This window comes from Grus americana, chromosome 27 (genome assembly GCF_028858705.1).
Source record: "Grus americana isolate bGruAme1 chromosome 27, bGruAme1.mat, whole genome shotgun sequence".
NCBI lineage: Eukaryota > Metazoa > Chordata > Aves > Gruiformes > Gruidae > Grus > Grus americana.
In genome coordinates, this window is record NC_072878.1 from 727,619 (window position 1) to 751,358 (window position 23,740).

The following is a 23,740-nucleotide window of genomic DNA, read 5'->3' on the forward strand; positions in this document are numbered from 1 at the left end:
TGCCCTGCTATGTTGCCCCTCAGGCAACTACCAAGGTGGTTCCATTCCCCCATGAGGACCAGCGTGTGAGAACATGAGGCTTCTTCCAGTGGTCTGAGGAAGGCCTTGTCCACTTCTTCCTGTTCAAGCACTCAATAGCAGCCACCCACTAAAAGGTCACTCATGTTGGTCTGCCTGCTAATCCTGACCCATAAGCTCTCGACTGGCTCATCATTTATCCCAAGGCAGAGGTCCATGCCTTCCCACTGTTCTCTCACTTAAAGGGGAACTTCTTCTCTGCAAAAAGCTGTCCTGGTCATTCTGAAGAGGTGTCATTCACCCTCCCTCCCTCCTAGCACTCCAGCTGTGTGAGGTATCCCAGAATGTCTCTTTTCCCAATGGGATCACAGCTCCATAACTGCCCACAAACTTCTAATTCCTCTTCTTGGTTCCCCATGCTGTGCTCATTAGTGCACAGGCACTTCAGAGAGGTGCCCAGCCATGCTGATTGTCCAGAAAGGGAATGAGATCGTTCACCACAAGGCTGTCCCAATGCCACTGTCTGACTTGGGTGCATTCGCTTGAGGTGATTCCACTCCAGCCCTGATTTCCTGATGGTTATCTTCCTTTTGTTCACATAACAAACACTTTGCTGGCCTATTCCATCCATCACTGCCTCACATGACTGTTGGCTATTCTCACTGCTCCAACGTTCCCAGTTTAAAGGTCTTCTTACCAGGTTTGCCAGTTGTGGTGGGTTGACCCTGGCTGGGGGCCAGGTGCCCACCAGAGCTGCTCGATCACTCCCCTCTTCAGTAAGGCAGGGAGGGGAGAAAGGAAGATGGAAAAAACAACCCCAAACTCGTGGGTCGAGATAAAGGTAGTTTAATGTAGCTAAAGCAAAAAGCCGCGCGCGGAAGCAAAGCAAAAAGCAAAAGATTATTCTCTACTTCCCATCAGCAGGCGATGTCCGGCCACTTCCTGGGAAGTAGGGCTTCAGTATGCGTACCCCTTACTCCGGAAGACAAACATTGTTAAAAAAAACCCAAACAGCGAATGCCCCTGCTCTGTTCTTCCCCCTATTCTCAGTTTCTAATTGCTGAGCAGATGTCACATGGTATGGAATATCCCTTTGGTCAGTTTGGGTCAGCTGCCCTGGCTGTGTCCCCTCCCAAGATCTTGCCTACCCCCAGCCTGCTGCTGGGGAAAAAGAAATGTTGGAAAGACAGCCTTGATGTGTGCTGGCACTGCTCAGTAGTAGCCAAAACACTGGTGTGTTATCAACAGTTTGCTAGCTACCAATACACAGCTGTCGTGGTTTTACCCCAGCCGGCAGCTAAGCACCACGCAGCCGCTTACTCGCTCCCCCCCATCTGGATGGGGGAGAGAATTGGAAAAGTTAAAGTGAGAAAACTCGTGGGTTGAAATAAAGACCTTTTAATAGGTAAAGCAAAAGCCGCGTGCACAAGCAAAGCAAAGCAAGGAATTCATTCCCCACTTCCCATGGGCAGGCAGGTGTTCAGCCATCTCCAGGAAAGCAGGGCTCTGTCACGCGTAACGGTTACTTGGGAAGACAAACGCCATTGCTCCGAACGCTGCCGCCCCCCTGCCCTCTTCCCCCAAGCTCCTTATAAACTGAGCATGACGTCATATGGTATGGAATATCCCTTTGGTCAGTTTGGGTCACCTGTCCTGTCTGTGTCTCCTCCCAACTTCTTGTGCACCCCCAGCCATCCCGCTGGCAGGGCAGTGCAAGAAGCAGAAAAGGCCTTGGCCCCGTGTAAACGCACAATAAGTCCATAGAACAAAAACATCTCTGTATTATCAACACTGTCTCCAGCACAAATCCAAAACATATCCCCACACTAGCTACCTTGAAGAAAATCAACCCTCTCAGCTAAAACCAGGACAACAGCACAGCACCATGAGGGCTGCTGTGGGGAGAATTAACTCCATCTCAGCCAGACCCAATACACCAGTCTGTTAGCAAAGATAATTTTACCCCACTTCATCAGGGGATAAATCTCCCCATCTAGTCCAAGCAGGTGCTGATCCTCAGTGAGGGTCTTGTGGTCATGGAAACTAAACCCCTGTTGTTGATACCAGCTCTGCAACCAACCGTTGACCAACAGGATACGTCCAGGCCTCAGGTTCCTCATCCTGACTGGCAGGATCAAGGAGAACACCACCTGGACCACCAAGCCCTTGACCATCACCCCCAGAGCCATGTAGTCATGCTCAATACTTTCCCAGTTTGGATGCATCATTGGTTCCTACATGGAAGAGCAGCAGGGGGTAATAGTCCAAAGGCCAGAAAAGCTTCATCAGCCTCTCAGCAATGCACCTGTTGATCAAGGTCGATGGACAGAGTTTGTTAGAAGCTTCTGGATGTTACAAGCAGATTGCTGGGAGTGAAGGAATCCTGTGACTCTCCTGACCTGGCAGCAAAAGGCACCCGCAGCTTCCTCAGAGAGTTCCAGGAGGCCCCCAATGATCTCAGACAAAATCTCCAGGAAACGTTTTCAGGACACTCTTGAAGAAAGCCCTGAGGAACATGGTGGGAATTTACTGTTCATCCTGAAGTGGGTGGGAGGTTGGTCTGGAGTACCCGCAAGGTCCCTTCTGGCCTGAATGCCTTGGTGTTTCTGTTGCTTCTGGTTGTAGCTTCTGTGAATCTTGATTTCCTTCTTGTGATTCTTAAATTGCTCCTGTGGGGGGGGGGTGAGCACCAAGCATGGCATCCCCAGAGCCAGCCTCTCCTAGTGATGTAATGTTGTCTTGTGAGCCTGAAACATTTTAACTTCAAAGTTCAATTGTGAATGACGGCTTGTTCAGGTTGGGCTCTCCTCAGAGCCTGCAACGTCTGTGCATAACATCATGATGACATGCACAAGTGAGAGTGACCGATGTAGGAAGGCAGGTAGGTGATGATATTCTCACAACCCTGAAGTCCTTTGCAGATGCAAGAGAATCCAGCAGGACTGCAGGGACTGACACATCTCCAGCATGCATGTCTAAGGTCAATTTTCTTACTCTGGGAGGGTGAGGCAGCTGGGTTTGTTCGGTCAGGAGAAAAGGTGGCTTTGGGGAGACCATAGAGATCCTTCAGACACCCACCAGGAGGGAATCAGGCAGAGACAGGTGCTTCACTGTTGTGAATGCATGATGGGAGCATGGGGGCCAATGAGCGATGAGAAGGTTTCCCAGGGAGTTGGTGCTATCTCTGTCTTTTGAAGGTTTCAGGTCCAACATGAGTGCACTCTTAGCAAATGTGCAGGTGACACCAAGCTGTGTGGTGCATTTGACATGCCTGAGGGATGGGATGCCATTCAGAGGGACCTGAACAAGCTCGAGAAGTGGGCCCATGCGATCCTCATGAAATTCAGCAAGGCCAAGTACAAGGTCCGACACCTGGGTCAGGCAGCCCCTGGTATCAATACCTTCTGGGCGATGAAGGGATTGAGAGCAGCCCTGTGCAGCAGGACGTGAGGGTACTGGTTGATGAAAAATGACATGAGCTGTCAGTGTGCACTTGCAGCCCAGCAATCCAACTGTATCCTGGGCTGCATCAAAAGAACCATGGCCAGCAGGTCAAGGGAGATGATTCTGCCCCTCTGCTCTGGTGAGAGCCCACGTAGAGTACTGTGTTCAGCTCTGCCGTCCTCAGTACAAGAAAGACATGGAGCTGTTGGAGTGAGTCCAGACGACATCATAAAGATAATCAGAGGGCTGGAACACCTCTCCTGTGAAGACAGGCTGAGAGAGTTGGGGTTGTTTGGCCTGGAGAAGAGAAGGCTCTGAGGAGACCTTATTGCAGCCTTCCAGTACCTAAAGGTGGCCTAAAGGAAGGCTTGGGAGGGACTGTTTCCCAGGGAGTGTAGTGGTAGGACAAGGGGTAATGTGTTTAAACTAAAAGAGGGTAGATATGAGGAAGAAATTCTTCCCTGTGAGGGTGGTGAGGCACTGGCACAGGTTGCCCAGAGAAGCTGTGGATGCCCCATCCCTGGAAGTCTTCAAGGCCAGGTTGGATGGGGCTTCGGGAAACGAGGCCTAGTGAAGGGCGTCTGATCTTTGAGGTCCCTTCCAACTCAAATCATTCTATGATTCTATGATTCTATGAAAACACTCTCCTGCACTGTATGCCACGGCCAAGCTGCACCTAGTGATGTCCACCTTCCACAAGGCATAGTCATACAAGAAATGATTTCGACAGATAGGAAAGGAGAGATGAATTACAATTCAGGAGTTGATTAAAGAGATAATAAGACCTCTGAAAGAAAGGGCAAGTTTCTAACTGCCTGAAGCTCAAAGCAGCCACCGGATGGTTGGGAGAAATCTGAATGACCAAAAAGCAAGGGGAGGGGGAAGCCTGGAGAGCCATGGGAAGGGCCTATGTCCACTTACTTTGAGGAAAAGATGCCCTTAGACACAGTCCTTTAACCAGGAGAGCTGCAACACCTGGAAGGGGAGGGAGGTTAAACACACAGTGAAATAGAGTAGTGGTAAGGCAAGAATGAGCAAAGATCAGTATTTCTTCTCCCATGATTAATGCAATTCTTGGAAATCCCCATTGCGGGCACGGTGGGGAAACATTGTCATTTCATGAAAAGTACTCAAATGTTTCAGCTGCTAAAAATGTGCTGACATCTCTTTGAATGTCTAAACCCGTTGTTCACCTTTCCAGGCAGATCTCAGCTGTCTGACCAAAACCACCCACGGCCACTTGTAGGGGCCCCAGTGTAGCTGAGGGGCTTGCCTGGGACTGGCAGCTGTCAGAGAGGAGCTGTGGGAGAGCAGAGCCCCTGGGGAGCTGCAGGTGGAGGCTGGGCAAGGGGTCCCAGGGCATCGACACTGGCACCGAGCTTCTGTGTCCCTGAGACTGAAGGCATTTGTGTCCTACAAGTAACCCCAGTTCTGGAAAACAAGTTCCTTTTCAAAAAAGGAAAAAAAAACAGCACATCCCATAGAAGATCAGAATATTAGAAGAAAAGAAAACTAGGAGGAATTGTAAAAAATGAGAAGTGTGTTGACACATTTTCTTTTCTTTAGATGTTTTTCTTATCTTCTTCATTTCTTTTTTTTTTATTTCAATGGCAGGGAATATATTAATTAGCATGTGTGAAGCTATAGCATTAAAAAAAAAAAATAGTGTGTTGTACAAAAACCCCATGCCTACCCCCAAAAACTCCCCTGCCCAGGAAAGCGTATGTATGCACCTTACTCAAAAGACAGAAGCAGCAATAAGCTGTCTTGAGATAAAATAATAATTTGACAGAGTTCCATAAGTTGGCTGGAATTTAACAAAGTGGATTCAACAGTGGTTTGACAAGGTTCAGCAGGTTTGGCCCTGTGAGGTGCCCACACCTGAGCTGTCTGTCCTCATGCGCTCCTCATGCACACGGGGTGTTCAGAGACACGAGTCCTTCCCTTGCAGACGCAGAGGCAGTGCATGGCAGCAGTCACAGTGTCTCGCTGGGCTCCTGTTGCCATGTCAGGAGGCTGGGAGGCACCTCAGCCCTGCGCTGTATCGCCCTGCTCTGCACTCGCCTGAGGTGCCCCAAGGCAGGAGGAATGGACACGGGGGCCTGGGTTCAAGGAAGCCCACCCCAGTGCTGCATGCAGGTGGTTTCCCAGGGGACGTTACTCTCTAAGTCAAGTGACCTGGGGACACTGTGTGTCCCACGCACCTTCATGGTGTCCCCAGGAACAGCTGTGGGCATTTGTGCTCACTCAGGTTCCTCCCACCACACGCACACCATGTGCATGCTTACGACTCGTCTGTACGATGCCAAGATGGACTTGTGACCTGGTCACTCGGTGTCCCTCCGTGGAGGCACAAACAACCCCTCTGAGCTGGGGTGGGAGGCCAGTGCTGGCAATGGTGGTTGTTCTTGGCTGCTGTGTGACAATGACCCCGGGGCAGCTTTCCCGGGGTGCCCAGCACACATGGGCACAGAGCAGGTCCTGCTCTGCTGGTGCTTCATGGCTCTGCCAGGAGGCCTGGCTGTGCGAGGACACTGCTGTGTGCCCCCACCCTGCACACTCACGCAGCTGAGGTGGACACCGGTGTTTCCCTCTCGCTGGCACTTCCCAGCCCAGACATCCCAGCCCCTTCCCAGCTCTCACCACTCCCCTGCCCTCTCCCCAGGTGAGCAGAGCATCCCAGTCTGTGCTGGTCCCTCAGCAGGAAATGGAGAAGATGGAGGTGAGTGACAGTGTCTCTCTGGCTGGCATGCTGAGGAGATCTCCACGCCAGGCAGCCTGCAGCCCCCCTGCCAGTCCCGCTCCCCAGGACAGCACAGAGTCCTGGCCCTGGGGCTCCTCTGGCAGCTCCCGCTGCCCCAGTGGCAGGGCAGCCTGCCCCAAGCTGGCACCCGCAGCCAAGGCTTTCTCTTTCCATGTCTGCCCTGCACACACATGGTGCCCTGCTCTTCTCCCAGGACGTCCCATCTCCCCACAGAGCCTTTCGACAAGGTGGGCACATCTGTGCTGGCCTGGCCAGCCATTCCTACACCCCCTGCCCATGCTCTCCACAGCCCTTGAGCTGGTGGAGCTGCACTGCAGAGCAAGTGGGCTGTGGGGCCTGGGGTCACAGGGGGACTCTGCAAGGGACGTGCTGGTCAGGCTGGGAGGCAGACCCAGCTCAGGGACATCACTGCCACTGACTGCCTCCCACAGAGGCTCTTATGTGGCCATGGAGGCTGCTCAGAGGTGACCTGCCTTATTGCCAAAGCCATGAGATGTGTTTGGGTGCTGCACCGCATCCAGTCTATGGCAGTCCACTGATGGGAAAACGAACCACTCTCCAGGCTCCTTTCCCTGTGCCTGCTGTGTCCCCTGGGCTTGCAGAACCCTCACTTGGTGGTTCACACCCACATTTAGCACTCGATCTCTGGGTCACTTCACCTTGCACGGGCTCGTGCTCAGTGGGCTCCATTCCCTGCTGACCTCCTGGCACATGCTGTCCCTGCAGATCCCCTGGGCTCTCCTGGCAGCTCCTCATTCCTTCCAGAGAAACACTCCTCTGCCATCAGCCCTACCACAGGCTGTCGAGCCCCAGGCAGCTTAGTTGGAGTCCATTCAGCATCTGTGTGGGTGCTGTCCACCCACAAGGAACACCTGAGCCATTCCTCAGTCCCTGGAAGAGCACACTGGGACCCTCATCTCATCCCTCTGCGCCCATGGAGAAACAAGCAAAGCAACAGTTTTCTCCAGAGTCTCTTCCTTGGGCATGTTCTTGAGAGCAAGACTGGAAAAAGACGTAAGCCTTTGGGCAGTGCCCTGAGGAGATTGCCTTTCCTGGTGGAAATGCTGTTACAGAGGCCAGCTGTGTCAGAGATCTGCTGTGCCTCTGCAGCTCCAGAGAAGGTCTCGGAGGAAAATCTCAGTCAGAAATGTCACTGCAGGGTCCTTTTTGATGTTGCAATGCACAGAGGGTATGGAAATTAATTTACCCTGCCTCCAGGTAAAAACCAGACAGGTAGATAATGAATTAGCAATGGTATGAATAATGAAAATTCTTTGTGGACAACATTATTACAAGTGAAAAAAAGAAAAATAAAATAAATCAACAATGACATTAACAGTGACAAAACACATAAAAGGAGACTGGGCCTGCCATGAATTCTGTTACAAGTGACATGTAGAAGGACATGGGCAGTATATTGCTTCTGAAAAACCTCTAGTCATCAGTTTCCGAACTGCACCCTTGAGCTCCTGGTTCCTCATGCTGTAGATGAGGGGGTTCACTGCAGGAGGCACCACCGAGTACAGAACTGCCACCACCAGGTCCAGGGATGGGGAGGAGATGGAGGGGAACTTCAGGTAGGCAAACATACCAGTGCTGATAAACAGGGAGACCACAGCCAGGTGAGGGAGGCACATGGAAAAGGCTTTGTGCCTTCCCTGCTCAGAGGGGATCCTCAGCACGGCTCTGAAGATCTGCACATAGGACACCACAATGAAAACAAAACACCCAAAACCTAAAAAAGAACTTAACATAAGAAGCCAAACCTCCCTGAGGTAGGCATCTGAGCAGGAGAGCTTGAGGATCTGGGGAACTTCACAGAAGAACTGGTCCAGGGCATTGCCCTGGCAGAGTGGTATAGAAAATGTATTGGCCGTGTGCAGCACAGCATCGAGAAACCCACTGCCCCAGGCAGCTGGTGCCATGTGGACACAAGCTCTGCTGCCCAGGAGGGTCCTGTAGTGCAGGGGTTGGCAGATGGCAACGTAGCGGTCATAGGCCATGACGGTGAGGAGGGAATATTCTGCTGACATCAGAAAGTAAAAGAGAAAGACCTGTGCAGCACATCCTGTGTAGGAGATGGCCCTGGTGTCCCAGAGTGAGTTGTCCATAGCTTTAGGGACAGTGGTGGAGATGGAGCCCAGGTCGAGGAGGGAGAGGTTGAGGAGGAAGAAGTACATGGGGGTGTGGAGGTGGTGGTCGCAGGCTATGGCAGTGATGATGAGGCCATTGGCCAGGAGAGCAGCCAGGTAGATGCCCAGGAAGAGCCAGAAGTGCAAGAGCTGCAGCTCCCGTGTGTCTGTGAATGCCAGGAGGAGGAACTGGGTGATGGAACTGCTGTTGGACATTTGTGGTTCCTTGGCAAAGGGGGCTGGTTGAAAAAAGAAAGGACCGGGAAAATTAGGACATCTTCCTCTGAGCAAAGCCACTCCATTTCTCATATAAACACCCCCCAATTGAAATGCATTTCCCTTCTCTGGTTTGTGCTGGCTGAGTGTGTTGTGAGGAGCTGAGGAGTCAGCTGTGCTCAGCTGCAGTGGGTACATGGAGCTGGTTTGTGACACCTCCAATGTTGACAACTGATGTCAGATGTAATCCACATCTAATGGAAAAGTTAATCTCTGCACTCTACCGTGCCGTGCCCTTCTGGGGCAGCTCCCAAGCCCAGCAGCTTGGGCTGGTTGAAAAAAGCAAAGGACAGGGAAAAGTTAGGACATCTTCCTCTGAGCAAATCCATTCCATTTTTGACAGAAACACCCACCACTGAAATGCCTTTCCCTTCTCTGGTTTGTGCTGGCTGAGTGTGTTGTGAGGAGCTGAGGAGTCAGCTGTGCTCAGCTGCAGTGGGGACATGGAGCTGGTTTGTGACAGCTACAGTGTTCACCACTGATGTCAGATTTAGTCCACCTTCAATGGAAAAATTAAATCTCTGTACTCATGATTTGGAAAAGTGCAGGATACACAAGAGAAGCTTAGCATGTCCTCATAGGAATGTTGTCTGTGTTTTTTATTTTCGACCATCACATCTGGGGATTTTTCCTCTGAGGGGCAGAAATACACATTTTATCATGGAAAATAGGAAGAGTCTTGAGACAGTTCAGGCAAAAAGGCTCAGGTCTGTGTAGCTTAGTGCAGAGTCACAAGAGCTGCAGTGTCCATTAGACTGCTAATGAAATACCCCATGGTTTTGATTCCTTTGCCTTGCAGAAGATAACAAACATAAATTACTCTCTAAAAAATAGAAGAAAACAAGACTCTGAAAAGAGCAGAGGAGTCCTGTTTCAAAGGGTAAATCTGCAAACTGTTCTTTTTCCTAGCCCAGAGGTGGAGTTGTGATTGAGAGAGAAGGATACAGCCCCTCTCAGAGAGAAGCAAAGGCCTCTGAGGAGAGAACTGACCTCCAAGGGAAAGCTCAGCACTCCCTGGGATCCTACAGCACAGCCATGCCCTTCTGGGGCAGCTCCCAAGCCCAGCAGCACAGGTAAAGCAGACAGTCCGATGTCCTGAAGATGGGATGTCCTAAAGGCAGAGTCAGCTCATGGCTCAGCAGACAACGCCCAGCAGACATCTGGAGTGAGGGACCACAAGAGAGCAGCCTGAAGGCAGCCTAGCCCAGGGCTTGGCTGCAGTTTCCTCCCACTCCCTGCCCATGTCTCTGCTGCCTGGAGCTGTCCCTGCCAGGAGCTGGTGCTCTGCCCACACCTCTCCTCCCCGTCCCTGCTCACAGAGCCCATCCCACCCTCTGTGTGCTCAGCTCTGCCCTGCAGACCCCTCCTGGCAGCAGGGCCCTGCCCAGGGGCACCTCTGTGTTGGCAGGTCTTAAGGGGAAGAGCAGATCAACCCTGAAGACACCACAAAGGTGATGTGAATGCTTTGTGTAGGCAGAGGAAAGGGTGAAGTGACTTTATCAGGTGCCCTGAAAAACGTGACCCTGGCAGGCGGCAGAGTCCCTGCCCCGGCACACAGCCCCTGGGCTGCAGGGACCCTGCTCTGAAGGACACAACTGGGCACCCCTGCCTGCACACCTGCATTCCCAGCCACTCAAACTTGCCTCTGCACAGGGAGTCCACCTGGCACATCCCAGGAGCTGTGGGCTCTGCCAGCTTGAGGAGATGCCTCCAGGAACCGCATTGGCATTGCCCTGCACCCAGAGACTTACTGTGTCAAGGGCTCTGAAGATTTCTCCTTCCCTGAGCTCTCAGCAAGCCTCCCATTTCCAAATGCCTTTAAGCTCTCTCTGCCTCGCTGTTCTCCCCTCGGTGCCTGCAGGCAGAGCCCTCAGCCCTGCTGGGCTCTGCAGAGAAGCTGCTCCTGGCCAGAGATGTCTCTCTGCAGCACAGCCCACTTGCCACGAGCTCCCTCCATCCCAGGAGCCTGGAGCAGCTCAGCAGCAGAGGCCCAGCCCAAGGCGGCATGTTAATGACCCCTCTGGTGGGTTTGGGGATGAGTCCATGAAGCTCAGACCCTGAGAGGAAGCTGATGAAACCTCTCCAGAAGTCACAGTCCGATGCAAACTCCACAGTTTCTTGGAGCATTAATGGGTCCCCCTGAGGGCCATCCCTGACAAAGCAACTCTGGGGCTGGTTAGAGCAGGCAAGTGGAGGCAGGGATGACAGGTAGGCAAAGGCAATGGCAAGGTGGCTCTGATGCTGAGTAATCCTGGGTGTGTTTCTCAGGGTTCCCTTGACTGAATCTCCATTTGGTCATCTGCTAATTAATGCCTATTGCAGATAGCTGACCATGATGGCCAAATCTTTCCCAAGATAAGAGCATGAGGAGTTTCAGGGCTCTATAGACCCAGGAAGGAATTATCATGAACACAATCTCCAAAACAGCACACAAGATTACAAACCCAGCATTTACTCGTCTCTGTTTTTATTGGTCATAAATCCAATTAATTTTCCCAAGTTGAGCCTGCTTTGACTGTGAAGATAATTGTTTAATGATCTCTCCCTGTTCGTATCTCAACCCATGAGCCTTTTGTTATATTTTCTCTCCCCTGTCCAGGTGAGGAGGGGGAGTGACAGAGTGGCTTTGGTGGGCACCTGGCGTCCAGCCAGGGTCAACCCTCCACAGTGGAGAAAGGGTAAATGAGGGTTGGGTGTTTGTATGGTAGGCTATGTTGCGGGAAAATACATACGTATATAGACACTCAAACAGTTAGGATGTCTCCAGAAGCTAGTCTTAGGTCCTCCAGCTGTCTGGGCGTTGGCTCCAGGATCTCCTTGTCCCCCCCCAGCTCCCCCACGTACAGACAGACACATGTGCAAATGGCTCCCTCCAGCACAGAACCACAGAACCATTGAGGCTGGAAGGCAGCCACCTTCCACCTTCTCTCTGCTTCCTCTTCATGCTTGGTTTCTGGCAGGAGCTCTGTTCTAATCCGTGCCAGCCTCCTGCCACCTTTTCTTGAATTCCTGAATGTCCAGGTGGACCATTCTGGAGCTTGAAGAGGAGTTCGTTAACCATCAGACAGCTCTCTGCACCCTTTTTCTCTTCAGGGCCATATCCCAGGGGATTCTTCCAAGCGGGGCACCCAGCAGGTCAAAGCCTGCTCTCCCGCTGTCCTGATGTCCTGCTCCTTGCTTTTTGGTCTCCTCTCAGAATCCTCCACTTCAGTCCTGCCCGCCTATGTTTCTGTGTTTCCTCCCTCAAAGGCGAGATCACACATAGAAGCTCCAGGATTTAAAAAGAAATTAAAGGGTCAGAAGTGCAAGCCAGGCCAACAATATCTATTTTCCAACGTTCAAACCACACTGAACACGTCAAGCAGCAGTCATACACTGAGATCTAAGACATCCTAGATTGGTCGAGGGTACATCATATAAAGGATGTTTAGGAATTTGTATTGGGTTTACATGGCAAGGGATGGGTAGTGGGGAGGGTGGTGTGCAGGGGTGGCTTCTGTGAGAAGATGCCAGAAGCTGCCCCATCATGTGAGACAGAGCCAGTTCCAGCCGGCTCTAAGATGGACCCACCACAGTGATGGTGATAGCACCTCTGCAGTAACATAGTTAAGAAGGGGAAACAACTGCTGCACAACAGCAGCTGGAAGAGAGGGGTGAGACTATATGAGAGAAAAACTTCTGCAGACACCAAGGTCAGTGAAGAAGGAGGGGGAGGAGGTGCTCGAAGTGCCGCAGCAGTGATTCCCTTGCAGCCCATGGTGAAGACCACAATGATGCAGGTTGTCCCACTGCCACCCATGGAGGACCACAGTGGAGCAGATATCTGCCCTGCAGCCCCTGGAGCACCCCGCACCGTGGGAAGGACCCATGTTGGAGAAGTTCATGAAGGACTATCTCCTGTGGGAAGAGGAGTGTGAGGAGGAAGGAGTGACAGAGGCAACATGTGATGAACTGACCGTGACCTCCATTTCCCTAACCCCTGTGCTGCTGCGGAGGAAAAGGCAGAGAAAATTGGGAGTGAATTTGAGCCCAGGAATAAGGGAGGTTTCCAGAGAAGGTGTTTAAAGATTTGATTTTATTTCTCATTACCCCATTCTGATTTGACTGGCAATAAGTTAAATTAATCTCCCTGAGTTAAGTCTGTTTTGCCCATGATGGTAATTGGTGAGTGATCTCCTGTCCTCATCCTGACCCACAAGCTTTTTGGTGTGTTTTCTCCCTCTGCCCTGTTGAGGAGGGGGAGTAGTAGAGCAGCTTGGTGGGCACCTGGTGGCTAGCCACGGTCCAACCACCACAGATGGATAGAGCTTTCAGGAGACACGGGCTGGGAGGATCCAGAGTGAAGTTTCCTCAAAGTAAAGAGGCTACTTGGACGTATGGAGCTCCTCAATGGGGAAGGGGACAAGCTGGGTCAGCCCTTGTGCATGAGGGTTGAAGGAGAGGCCAGTAAGGGTGGCATCATAAATGGATAGGATGGGATAGGATAGGATAGGATGGGATAGGATAGGATAGGATAGGATAGGATAGGATAGGATGGGATAGGATAGGATAGGATAGGATAGGATAGGATAGGATAGGATAGGATAGGATGGGATAGGACAGGACAGGATACTTCAGTTTGGAAGCACCTACAATCATCATCTAGTCCAATTGCCTGACCACTTCAGGGCTGACCAAAAATGAAAGCCTATTAGGAAGGGTATTGTCCAAATGCCTCTTCAACACCGACAGGCTTGGGGCATTAACCACCTTTCTAGGAAGCCTGTTCCAGTGTTTGACCACCCTCTCTAAAGAAATGCTTCCTCATGTCTAGTCTAAACCTCCTCTGATGCAGCTTCGAACCATTCCAGGCATCCTGGCACCGGATCACAGGGATCGGCACCTCCCTCTCCATGTCCCCTCCTCAGGAAGCTGTAGAGAGCAATCAGGTCACCCCTCAGCCTTCTTTTCTCCAAACTAGACAATCCCAGAGACCTTAGCTGCTCCTCAGAGGACATGGTGTCCAGCCCTTTCACCAGCTGCATTGCCCTCCTCGGGACACATCCAAGGACCTTCACATCCTTCTTAAATTATAGCACCCAGAATTTCACATAGGAAAGAAGAAGGAAGAAGAAAAAAAAAAGAAGAAAAAAAAAAAAACACCAAAAAAACCAACCCCAAAGTAATAAGTGATGCCAAAGCAATCACTCCCCAGCTTCCACAAGTACACTGGTGCCCAGCCAGTCCCCAAGCAATGGCTATCCACTGAAAAAAGCCCTCCCCTCCATTTTTGTTGCTGAGCATGATGCTATATGACATGGAAGATCTGGTAAGTTTGGATCAGCTGTCCTTGCTGTGTCCCCTCCCAATTTCTTGTGCACTCTCAACCTGCTCACTCTAAGGGCAATGTGAGAAACAGAGACGGTCTCGATGCTGTGCAGACACTGCTCAGCAATAGCTACACATCTGGTGTGATATCAACACGGTTTTGGTCCCCAGTCCAAAGCACAGCACCTTACAGGCTGCCATGAAGAGAATGAGCTCCAGTACAATGGGTCACAGCTTTCTAGTGGGGAAGGAGGGCTGAGGTGGGAAGCCTGATCCTCCAAGGATGAAGAGACTGGGGCAAGGGAACGGCTGTCACGGTCTCTGTCCAAGATGTAGGGTGAAGACAGAAGAGAAGCTTGAGCTGGAGCCAGAAGGGAAAAGCTGGAGCAGGGACTTGCTCACTTCTGCCAGGAACAGGGGAGGGAAAGGTGTGTGTGTGGGGGGAGATCCAGGCGATGACCTTGTTTCAGCCCTCAGACAGAGGAACTGCTCCCCTCACTCCAGCCTCTCCACCTCCCCTTGCAGCAAAGGCTCCTTATTCAATCCTGATACTTCAATAGTTCCCCACATAAGATCACCAAGGTGTTTATTTTCAAGGAAAAAGCAAACCCATGACATTTTCAACATTTTTTTTAAACAATGATATTTCTCTCCAAGGACCTTTTGCTTTCTTCCCTTTGCCACTTCACAAGAGGACTCAGTGGCATGTGCTTTGGAAGAGCCAGCTGGTATCCAGAGCTTCCAAAGGAGCTAGAAGCATCTTTTGCCTGCGTCACCAAGGGAGCATGAGCTCTGGGTGCAGGCCAGGGCTTTCCTGAGCACTTTCCTGATGGCCTCCTTGACCTCGCTGTTCCGCAGGCTGTAGATGAGGGGATTGACCAGGGGCGTCAGGATGGTGTAGAAAAAGGAGAACACTTTGTTGAGCTGCCTCAGCGGGCCTGTTCTAGGTAGCATGTAGACAACAAAGAGGGTGCCATAGTAAACAGTGACAACGGAGAGGTGAGAGGAGCAGGTAGAGAAGGCCTTCTGTCTGCCCGTGCTGGACGGGATCCTCAGGATGGCAGCTATGATGCACATGTAGGAGGCCAGCGTGAACAGGAAAGGAAATACCAGGTCCAGAAAGGCAAAGACAAACCCAATGAGCGTGAACACCTTGGTGTTACTGCAGGCAAGCTCCAGCAATGGAGTAAACTCACAGAAGAAGTGGTCAATTGCCTTGGGGCCACAGAACTGCAACTGGGATAAGAACACTGTGACTACCACCAGCAGCAGTGAACCCCCTAGCCAAGATGCAGCTGCCAGGTGTAAAGAGACCTTCCAGGTCATGAGGCTGGCATAGAGCAGAGGCTGGCATATGGCCAAGTACCGATCGTAGGACATGGCCGCCAGAAGGTAACACTCAGTAGTTGCAAGGGAAGCAAAGAAGTAGAACTGAGCCATGCAGCCGTGAGCAGAGATGCTGCTCTCCCCAGACAAGAAGCTGGCCAGCAACCGTGGCAGGATGGTGGAGCTGTAGCAGGTCTCCAAGGAGGACAGATTGCCCAGGAAGAAGTACATGGGGGTGTGCAGATGCCGGTCTGCCACCACCAGCACAACAATGAGGATGTTCCCAATCATGGTGACTGAGTAGATCATAAGCAAGAGGAGAAAGAGCAGGTACTGGAGCGTGGGGACATCACGTATTCCCAGCAGCACAAAATCCATGGATACTGTCCCATTGTCCCTTTCCCCTTCGGCCATGCAATGTTGTTTGTCTTTTATTTTCTCAGTTGTCACAAAGAGAGGCTACGAGAAAGAAACACATTTCAGCATTTACCTTCCACATTTTTTTGTGTAGGACATTTTTCTGTTCACGCTAGCTTTATGTATTTCATGCCTAGTGAAAGCATAAAATAAATGTTCTTCCTGATGGGTAAAGAACACTCATCCCACAGAGCCACTGCAGACTCTAGAGGTGAGCTGCTCAATGGAAGTTCTTCTTTCTCACTACAGAATAAATCCATGAAGTGCATTTGCTCACAGAGAAACAAACAACATTCATATGCCGCTGGGTATGCCCTGGAAAACATGTTATAGTTGTTGAGGATCGACATCCTTCTGCTCTCAGGAAAGAGAAAGTGTGCCAGAGAAAAGGAACCCCTCTCTCCAAAAAAGCCCACTGTGTGAAACGTCATGCCAGACACCACCCTTCCTCCAAAGCAAGGGATGGGCACATCGCAGGGTGAGTGGCCACAGCTCTCTGAAGCACTCACATGAGAAGGAAGGGATTCCCGCCCCACTCCTTCCCATCCACCCAACAGGCCAATTTCTTCCAATTGAGAAAGGGCACATCAGGTGTTACTGGCTCAGATGACCAATGGACTGTGCTGTGGGACTGCCAGAGAGATGCTAAAAACCACATTGTAGGTCAAAATGCAGCATAAAAAGTTAAAAGGAAGTGATCAATAAAAAAAAAAAAGATAGGGAAGGGGTAACTGGGAGTCAACCAAGCCACATGGGAGAGGTTGTGCAGAGGAGAATAATGGGAAGGTTTAAGGAGACCAATCCAGACATTTTCCAGTGGTGCCCTGAAGAAAGGACACACTGAAATACAGGAAATTCCATTGAAAGATAGGGTGGTCAAACACTGGAACAGTTGCCCAAAAAGGTTACGAAGGGTCCACCCTTGCGAATATTAAAATCTAGACGGGACATGGTCCTGAGCCACTTGCTCTAGCTGACCCTGCTTTTAGGAAGGGGGGAGGTGGACTGGATGATGTCCTGAAGTGGCTTCCAAGCCCAGCTGCTCTGTGATTCTGTGATTGAAAGCTGCTGGGCAGAAGTATTTGCTTCACATTTGTCCTTCATCAGCAGTGGTTCCTGAGGTCTTGGGGGCTGCCTCCCTGCAAATCCCAGCCCAGCAGCAGGACCTCAGCATGGCCAGCTGTGCCTGTGGGGCTCCCTGAGAAAGTAGGACACTGAGCAGGTCATCCCCAGGGTGCCACGGGGTGAGGTGGGAGAGGATCAGGGTCAGGGCCATGGCCAATGCCAGGGACATGCCTCAGCACATGACTGGAGAAAGCTCACGCCCGAGAAACACACCTCTCTGCACAAGCCGTTCCCTCTAAGTGTCTCACACCCACCTCTGAGGCTGGAATGCGTTTCTTCCAGCGGTGGTAATCACAGGAAATGTCCTGAGAGTTTGCCCAAAGCTACTCAGAATAACTGACACTCCAGCCCTCTCCTCCGCACGGGACTGAGGAAGCTGAGACTTGCAGAACAAAACCTGCATGATTCTAATGCCGAGGGAGTGAGAAAACAAGCAAAACCCAGCAACAACTAAAAAGTAAAACAAACCCAGAGACAACCGAAATAGCCCCGTGAATGATGAAGTAAAGGGCACAGGCAGTCTGGCCCCATGCAGCTTGCCCAAATGCTCCCCCCAGCCAGCTCAGGTGGGAGAGTGTCCAGGGGCTGTCCCCGGGGTCTCACTGTGCCAGGGGCTCGGGGCTGTCTGGGAGAAGTGGGGAGCTGGGGTGGGAAGACGTGCAGGAAAGGGCAAGGCTGAGACTCGGGTCTCTACACTCTCATTTCTTCTGTTCAAAGACGCAGCAGATTGACTAATAAGGCCCAGCCTTCACTCCCCCTCAGCACATCCACACAAACCTGCAGTCCTTGTCATGAAGGGGTGGCATCTGCTCTGATGGATCATGGCAATGAAGCCCAGGGTCAAGGTCTTAGCTTCTGCCTTTTCCCTACCATTTCTTCACTTCTTGGACCTCACTGCAAGCCCCAAACCAGGGCTCATTCCTGACTCTGCCCTTGCCCTCTCCTCCCAGCAACTCTGATGGTGAGTCTCCAGCAGCACCTGAAGGCTCCCAGCTCTCTGAAGCGTCCCAGGGTTTATAGCAGAAAGGAGACTCTGAAGGTTCCTACTGCCGCGTGTCCCTCCTGAGGATCTGCAGGGAGTAAAAACAATGTAATTGACCCCCTGGTGGGATGGAAGCTCTGAGCTGGTGGAAACTGTCAACAGCTCCAGGCAGTGCTGACACCCCAACAGCATGACATAAACTGAGGCAGGGCAACTGAACCAGGGGCATCTCTGAATTTGGTGAACAGGAAAGTCCCCAGAAACGGCATTTGCCTCACTTCCCTTCAGATGACTGCATCTTCATCAGCTCACACAGAATTAGAAAGCCTCAGACCTTCTGAGGCAGAGGGGCTGGGCTCGTGTGGAGCTGAAGGCAGCAGAGCATTCGGCATGTCCCGCAGATAGGATTCCTCTCTCCAGCACGAGAGGTGCACAGGGGCCTCCCTTGCTCCTTTGCTAGCCAAGGGGAGCAAGCGGGCATGACTCCTTCCAGTCCTGTTGGACATGCACATCTCCTCTGCCTCTGCCTGGGCTGGAAAGGCAGGAGAGGGAGGCCCAGTGGACACAGACATTTGTGCTGTTGCTCCTACGGACAAGAGATCCCAGCGTATCCTGGGAGCCTCACACTGAAATGTAAGTGCTGGGGATCCAAGTCTAAGCTGCACAGATGCACTCCTCATCCTGTTGGTGATGGTCAAGGAAGAGGGGGAACGCTCTTGCCAGCACAGTTTACCTTCTTTCTTTGGACACTGAATGCTTTCGGTATGTTTCTCTGCTCCATGCAGAGACTGCAGATACCCAAAGGCATCAGCAGTGGCCCCAGGAACCCATGCCCAGGCTATCCCACCCCACTCCCGTCTAGTGACTCCCCTCTGTATGGTGTTTTGGTGTTTACCCTCCAGCTGGACCCCTCCCTTCCCATCTAATTCAGTTGCCAAGGAAGCCCTCGGTGGGCCGCGTCAGCTCACTGCTTTGGCAACGTGGCTGCACCGGTTGCACTCATTGTGCATGGTGGCAATGGGGACAGGCTTCTTTCCTGCTCTCGCCTCCCACCTGGCTGTCTCCTCTGCAGGAAAGTCCACCCGATGAGCTACAGGCCTGAGAAACTGGCATCTGCTCCCACTCAGCAAACCAGGTTCTTTGCCAGGAACGCTCTGACCGCATGATGCATGGAAACAAATTTTGTTTAATCACACCTGTAATTTTGATTTGAGGTACTCATTTAAGGTGACACTTATTCCTTCAGTGTCAGAATACTTTTTTTTTTTTGCTATACTTGACATGTTATAGCAAATTATATATATATACACACACATACATATTTATAAAGAATATACTTGGTTATATTATATTCTTTGTTATGTTTCTGGTCTCTAAATATTCACTGTCATGACACCAGGCATCCCCAACTGTCAGGAGGAAACACAAGGACTGAAGCCAGCTCCGACCTCTCACAGTCTTTCAACTCTTTTAAGAGAGCCTTGATCTTTAATAGCCCAAAGTTGGGCTAAGCCACACATGCACCTCCTGGTTAGTCTGTCAGGTGCCCAGGAGCTGCACAAAACGATTTGTTGTGTTAAAACATTCTCAAGGTATTTGACACACACCCATGATTATTTTATGTAGCTGATGGGGAGGGATGGGGAGGAGGAAATTCAGCCCTCCTGCTCCCCAGTTTCTCTTGAATAAACTACAATTCTGTGCCCTTGCACATCACTACTGACATGCAAAAGAGCAGCTCAGCTCCCTCCCTCACACGGCCACAGGGTGTGGGATGTCGCCAAGTGCTCACAGATGCTTGGACAGACTTGAGGCTGTAGCTCCAGCCTTTCCCATCTCCACACTCCGAGATTTGTCTCTGGGAGATACTACAGCTGGGAAGAGCGCTGTGCTCCAGGATGGCCAGACTGCAGGAGACACAAACATTGACAATGCCACTCGTCCCTGCTTCCATCCCCTTCCCATCACTGGCAGTGTAAGGGATTTGTCTTGGTGGACATCCCCAGAGGTGTGTGTGGCCTTTGAAAGGCCACGAGCCATCACTGAATCCCTGTGGAAATGCCTGAGGCCTGGGAGGGGGTTAGCTCACATCCCCTGCACCACCGAAAATGGAGGGATCAGCCACAAGCTGTTGCTGGGAGTTTCCTCTGGACCTTGCTTCAGAGAGGCTGGATCCCACAGGGAGTGACTCCTCAGACAAACAGATCAAAGCTGAAAGAGGAATTCACTCACTGCTTCCCATTGCCAGCTAGATGTCCAGTCACTTTCTAAGGAAGTAGGGCTTCAGCATGCGTGACTGTTATTTGGGCACAGGATCATCATAACCATGAACTACTTCTCCTTCCTTCCTTCCTTCCTTCCTTCCTTCCTTCCTTCCTTCCTTCCTTCCTTCCCCTGAGCTTTTCTTGCTGAGCATGATGTCATATGGTACGGAACATCCCTTTGGTCAGTTTTGGTCAGCTTCCCAGCTGGGTCCCCTCCAAGGGGATCTATGAATCAAGCTGGCCCTACCCAATCAAAACTTTTCCGTACTGTAGAAGGGGATAAAGTCCCCGTAGTGCACATAAAAAATATGCTGTGGAAGACAGTCTGGGTTACTCCTGCCTCAGGCAAAGGCAAACCCATCCGTAGGATTGCTTTTGCTCAACGACCTGGGTGTACTTGGTGGGTGATGCAGGAGGATTGAGAATTCTGATGTATACCTCAAGGGGATTTGATTTTGGGTGAGAATAACCAATGTCTTGAATTGTATGATGCTAATTGCTGTATAATACCAGATGTCACCACTACTATGGTGGCTCTATGCCCTATCAACAGGATTACAGTAACAATCACCCAGATTAATGAAGAATGAATTTTGATGAAACTGAGCAAAGTGCCACGATGATAGATCCGGACAAGTGCAGTGGTGATGGAACCAGAACTGGCTTCAGCATGCAACAATCTCTGCCGCTGTGAAGGATGACAGAGGGAGCCTGAAGTCATGGTCTAAATGAACTCTGTGGACATTTAATGAACATTTATGGACATTTTACAGATATTTCACAGGGGTGGTCCATTGACTAATGATATCTGTGTGTACATTTCAAAGGACAGGAAAAGTGGTGGTGATTAATTGCAGCATATTGGAAAGTGTGAGACCTGGGCATGATGTAAATGGTATAGCATAAGCGGTGGATACTGTCCTGGTTTTGCAGGGATAGAGATAATTTTCTTTCTAGCAGCTGGTGTAGAGCTGTGTTTAGGTTTAGGATGAGAACAATGTTGATAACACACCAATATTTTAGTTGTTGCCAAGCAGTCAAGGACTTTTCAGCTTCTCATAGTGGCCTGCCAACGAGATGGCAGGGGACACTCAAGAAGCTGCGAGGGGGTGCAGCCAGGACAGCTGACCCAAACTGGCCAAAGGGATATTCCATACTGTATGATGTCACGCTCTGTATATAACGGGGGGGGGTGGGCCAGGAGGCAGCGCGGCTCGGGAACTAGCTGAGCATTGGTCTGGGTGGTGAGAAATTGTGCTGTGCATCACTTGTTTGTATATTCGTCTATAATTATTGTTGTTGTAGTTGTTGTTATGACTACTACTATTATTATTGTCATTCTTTTATGTCCTGTTAAACTGACTTTATCTCAACTCACAAGTTTTACCTTTTTTCTTTTCCATTCTCTCCCCATCCTAGTGGAGGGAGTGAGCAACTGGCTGCGTGGTTGTTTCAGCTGTCTGCCAGGTTAAACCACAACAATCCCATAGTATGTGATCCCAGCTTCTTTTTTTTTTTTTAATCATCATAATTATCATTATTGCTGTTTGACTCTTCTTCATGGTTATTATGTTTTATGGAGAAATGTTTGCATAGGCGTCACTACATGTGAGGCACCTAATACTCTGTGTCGCCCGGCGCCCTTATGAAAGTGTGTCTAAGACTGTCTCGGAGCTGGCCTATCTCATGGCATCTCTGCAATAAAATGGGATCTGCTGGTGCAGTGCTTTCAGGCTGGGCTCTTCCTCCAAAGAGGCCTGAGGAACTGCACCCCTCAAGTCCCTCTTCCTCCATGTGTTGGGGAGTACAAAGCTCAATGGTTGTGAGCTTCTGGAGACCTAGGACTGGATTTAGGAGTCACCAGTTGGTGTCTGGTGACAGTGAAGATGGTGAGTGTCAATGAGGCATGTAGCCAGGGCTTTCCCACAGGTGACCTTGAAGACACCAGTCCTCCAGGAGGGACATCTGGAGCTGCCCGGAGAGCATGGTGGTTCTCTAGGGACAGCATGTTCCTGAGGTGGTGTGGAGGTGGAAGAAGGCTGCAAAGAGAGGGTTTGGGGCCTAAACTAGAGGGGATGTGCAGACCTCCTCTGCACTCTCCAGATACTCCCCACCTGTCTTCAGCAGGGATTCCCACAGAGGGACACAGTGGTCCAGATGTGGTCACACCAGGGCTCGGTGAAGCCAGGCAAAAACTCAAGATGTCTGGGTGGCCATGCTCCTCTTAATGCAGCCCCGTAGGCAGCTGGCCTTGGTCGTGGTGAGCACGTACCACTGGCTTGTAGGATGTTCCTCGTAGCACCCAGGCCCTTCTCCTTGTGGTGAGTGCTCAGCGCCAGGACCCAGCCTGCCCTGATGTGTGGGGTTACTCCACTCCCCAGTGCAGAACTGGCCATTTCTCCTGGTATACTTTAAGAGGTGTCTGTTAGTGTATCTCTCCCACAGTTCCTCAAGGTGCCCCTGGACTGAAGTTCCATTTGGTCAGCTGTTCATGTTTGTTTGCAGGTGGCTGACCCTGATGGTGGTGTCTATCACTAGGTAACAGCATGAGGAGTTGCAGGGCTCTACAGACAATAAAAGGAGTTACTGGGTTTAATTGCTGAGCCAGGTGGGAATTACCATGACAACCACCTCTGAAACACCAAAGGAGGGTACAAAGCCAGCAAAGCCAGGGCCAGTGGAAGAAGAGTGAATGAGGGTTGGGCTGTTTCTGTGCTAAGCTGTGTTAGTGGAAAATGTATACCTGTACAGGCACACAGACAACATGGATCCCTCCAGGAACTGGTCTTAGACCCCTCTGTCTATCGAGGAGGTGACTCCAGGATACCCTCACCCCCACGCACAGACAAGTACACATGCACACCAATGGTGCTCTGCAGCACAGAATCACAGAACCACTGAGGCTGGAAGGCAGCCACCTTCCACCTTCTCTGTCCTTCCTCTTCAGGCTCGACTTTAGGCAGAAGCGCCTTTCTCGTCCATGCCAGCTTCCTGCCACCTTTTCTTGACTTCCTGCATGTCAGGGTGGACAGTTCTGGAGCCTGAAGAGGAGATCCTTGACCATCGAACAGCTCACGGCACCCCCTCTTCTCTGCAGGGCCATATCCTATGGGATTCTTCCAAGCAGGTTCCTCACCAGGCCAAAACCTGCTCTCTTGAAGTCCTGTTCTTTGCCTTGTTCCCATCTTTCAGGAGCCTCAACTCTTCCTTCTCACCCTTGACTTTTTACATCCTGACCAGCTCTTCCTTGTTTGTAAGTGGTGTGGGTTAACACCAGTAAGAAATTAGGCACCACACTGCAGCTCACTCACCATCCTCCCCCACAACCAGGGGGATGGAGCAAAAGGGAAGGAAAAGTAAAAGCAAGAAAACTTGGGGGTGAAGATAAAAATTGTTTAATAAGAGCATGGGAAGTGGAAGAAGGACAACAAAATAAAAAAAGTGATGCAAAGGCAATTACTCCCCACCTCACGCAGGTAGACAGATGCCCAACTGTTCCAGAGCAAAAGATGGTAGCAATCACTAACCACCATGCCTCTCCCTTTTTAGAATCATAGAATCATACAATCTTTAAGGTTGGAAAAGACCTCTAAGATCATCAAGTCCAACCATCGGCTCAACACCACCATGTCTACTAAACCATGTCCTGAAGTGCCACGTCTACACGGTTTTCGAACACCTCCAG

The 23,740-nt window shown here is 50.9% G+C and overlaps 2 protein-coding genes across 2 annotated transcripts; both read right to left on the reverse strand.

The window, feature by feature from the left end:
• Positions 1 to 7,608: 7,608 nt before the first annotated feature.
• Positions 7,609 to 8,574, reverse strand: LOC129196842 (olfactory receptor 14J1-like). Its single transcript, XM_054804813.1, has one exon. It carries the CDS (start codon positions 8,572 to 8,574, stop codon positions 7,609 to 7,611), a length of 966 nt encoding a protein of 321 aa, XP_054660788.1.
• Positions 8,575 to 14,691: 6,117 nt separating this feature from the next.
• On the reverse strand, positions 14,692 to 15,681 carry LOC129196843 (olfactory receptor 1013-like). Its single transcript, XM_054804814.1, has one exon. The coding sequence runs from the start codon at positions 15,679 to 15,681 to the stop codon at positions 14,692 to 14,694; it is 990 nt and encodes a 329-aa protein (XP_054660789.1).
• Positions 15,682 to 23,740: the final 8,059 nt, after the last annotated feature.

Bases quoted from the DNA above. Each gene is read 5' to 3' on its own strand.
- LOC129196843 (XM_054804814.1), bottom strand. From the start codon at position 15,681: ATGGCCGAAGGGGAAAGGGACAATGGGACAGTATCCATGGATTTTGTG.
- LOC129196842 (XM_054804813.1), bottom strand. From the start codon at position 8,574: ATGTCCAACAGCAGTTCCATCACCCAGTTCCTCCTCCTGGCATTCACA.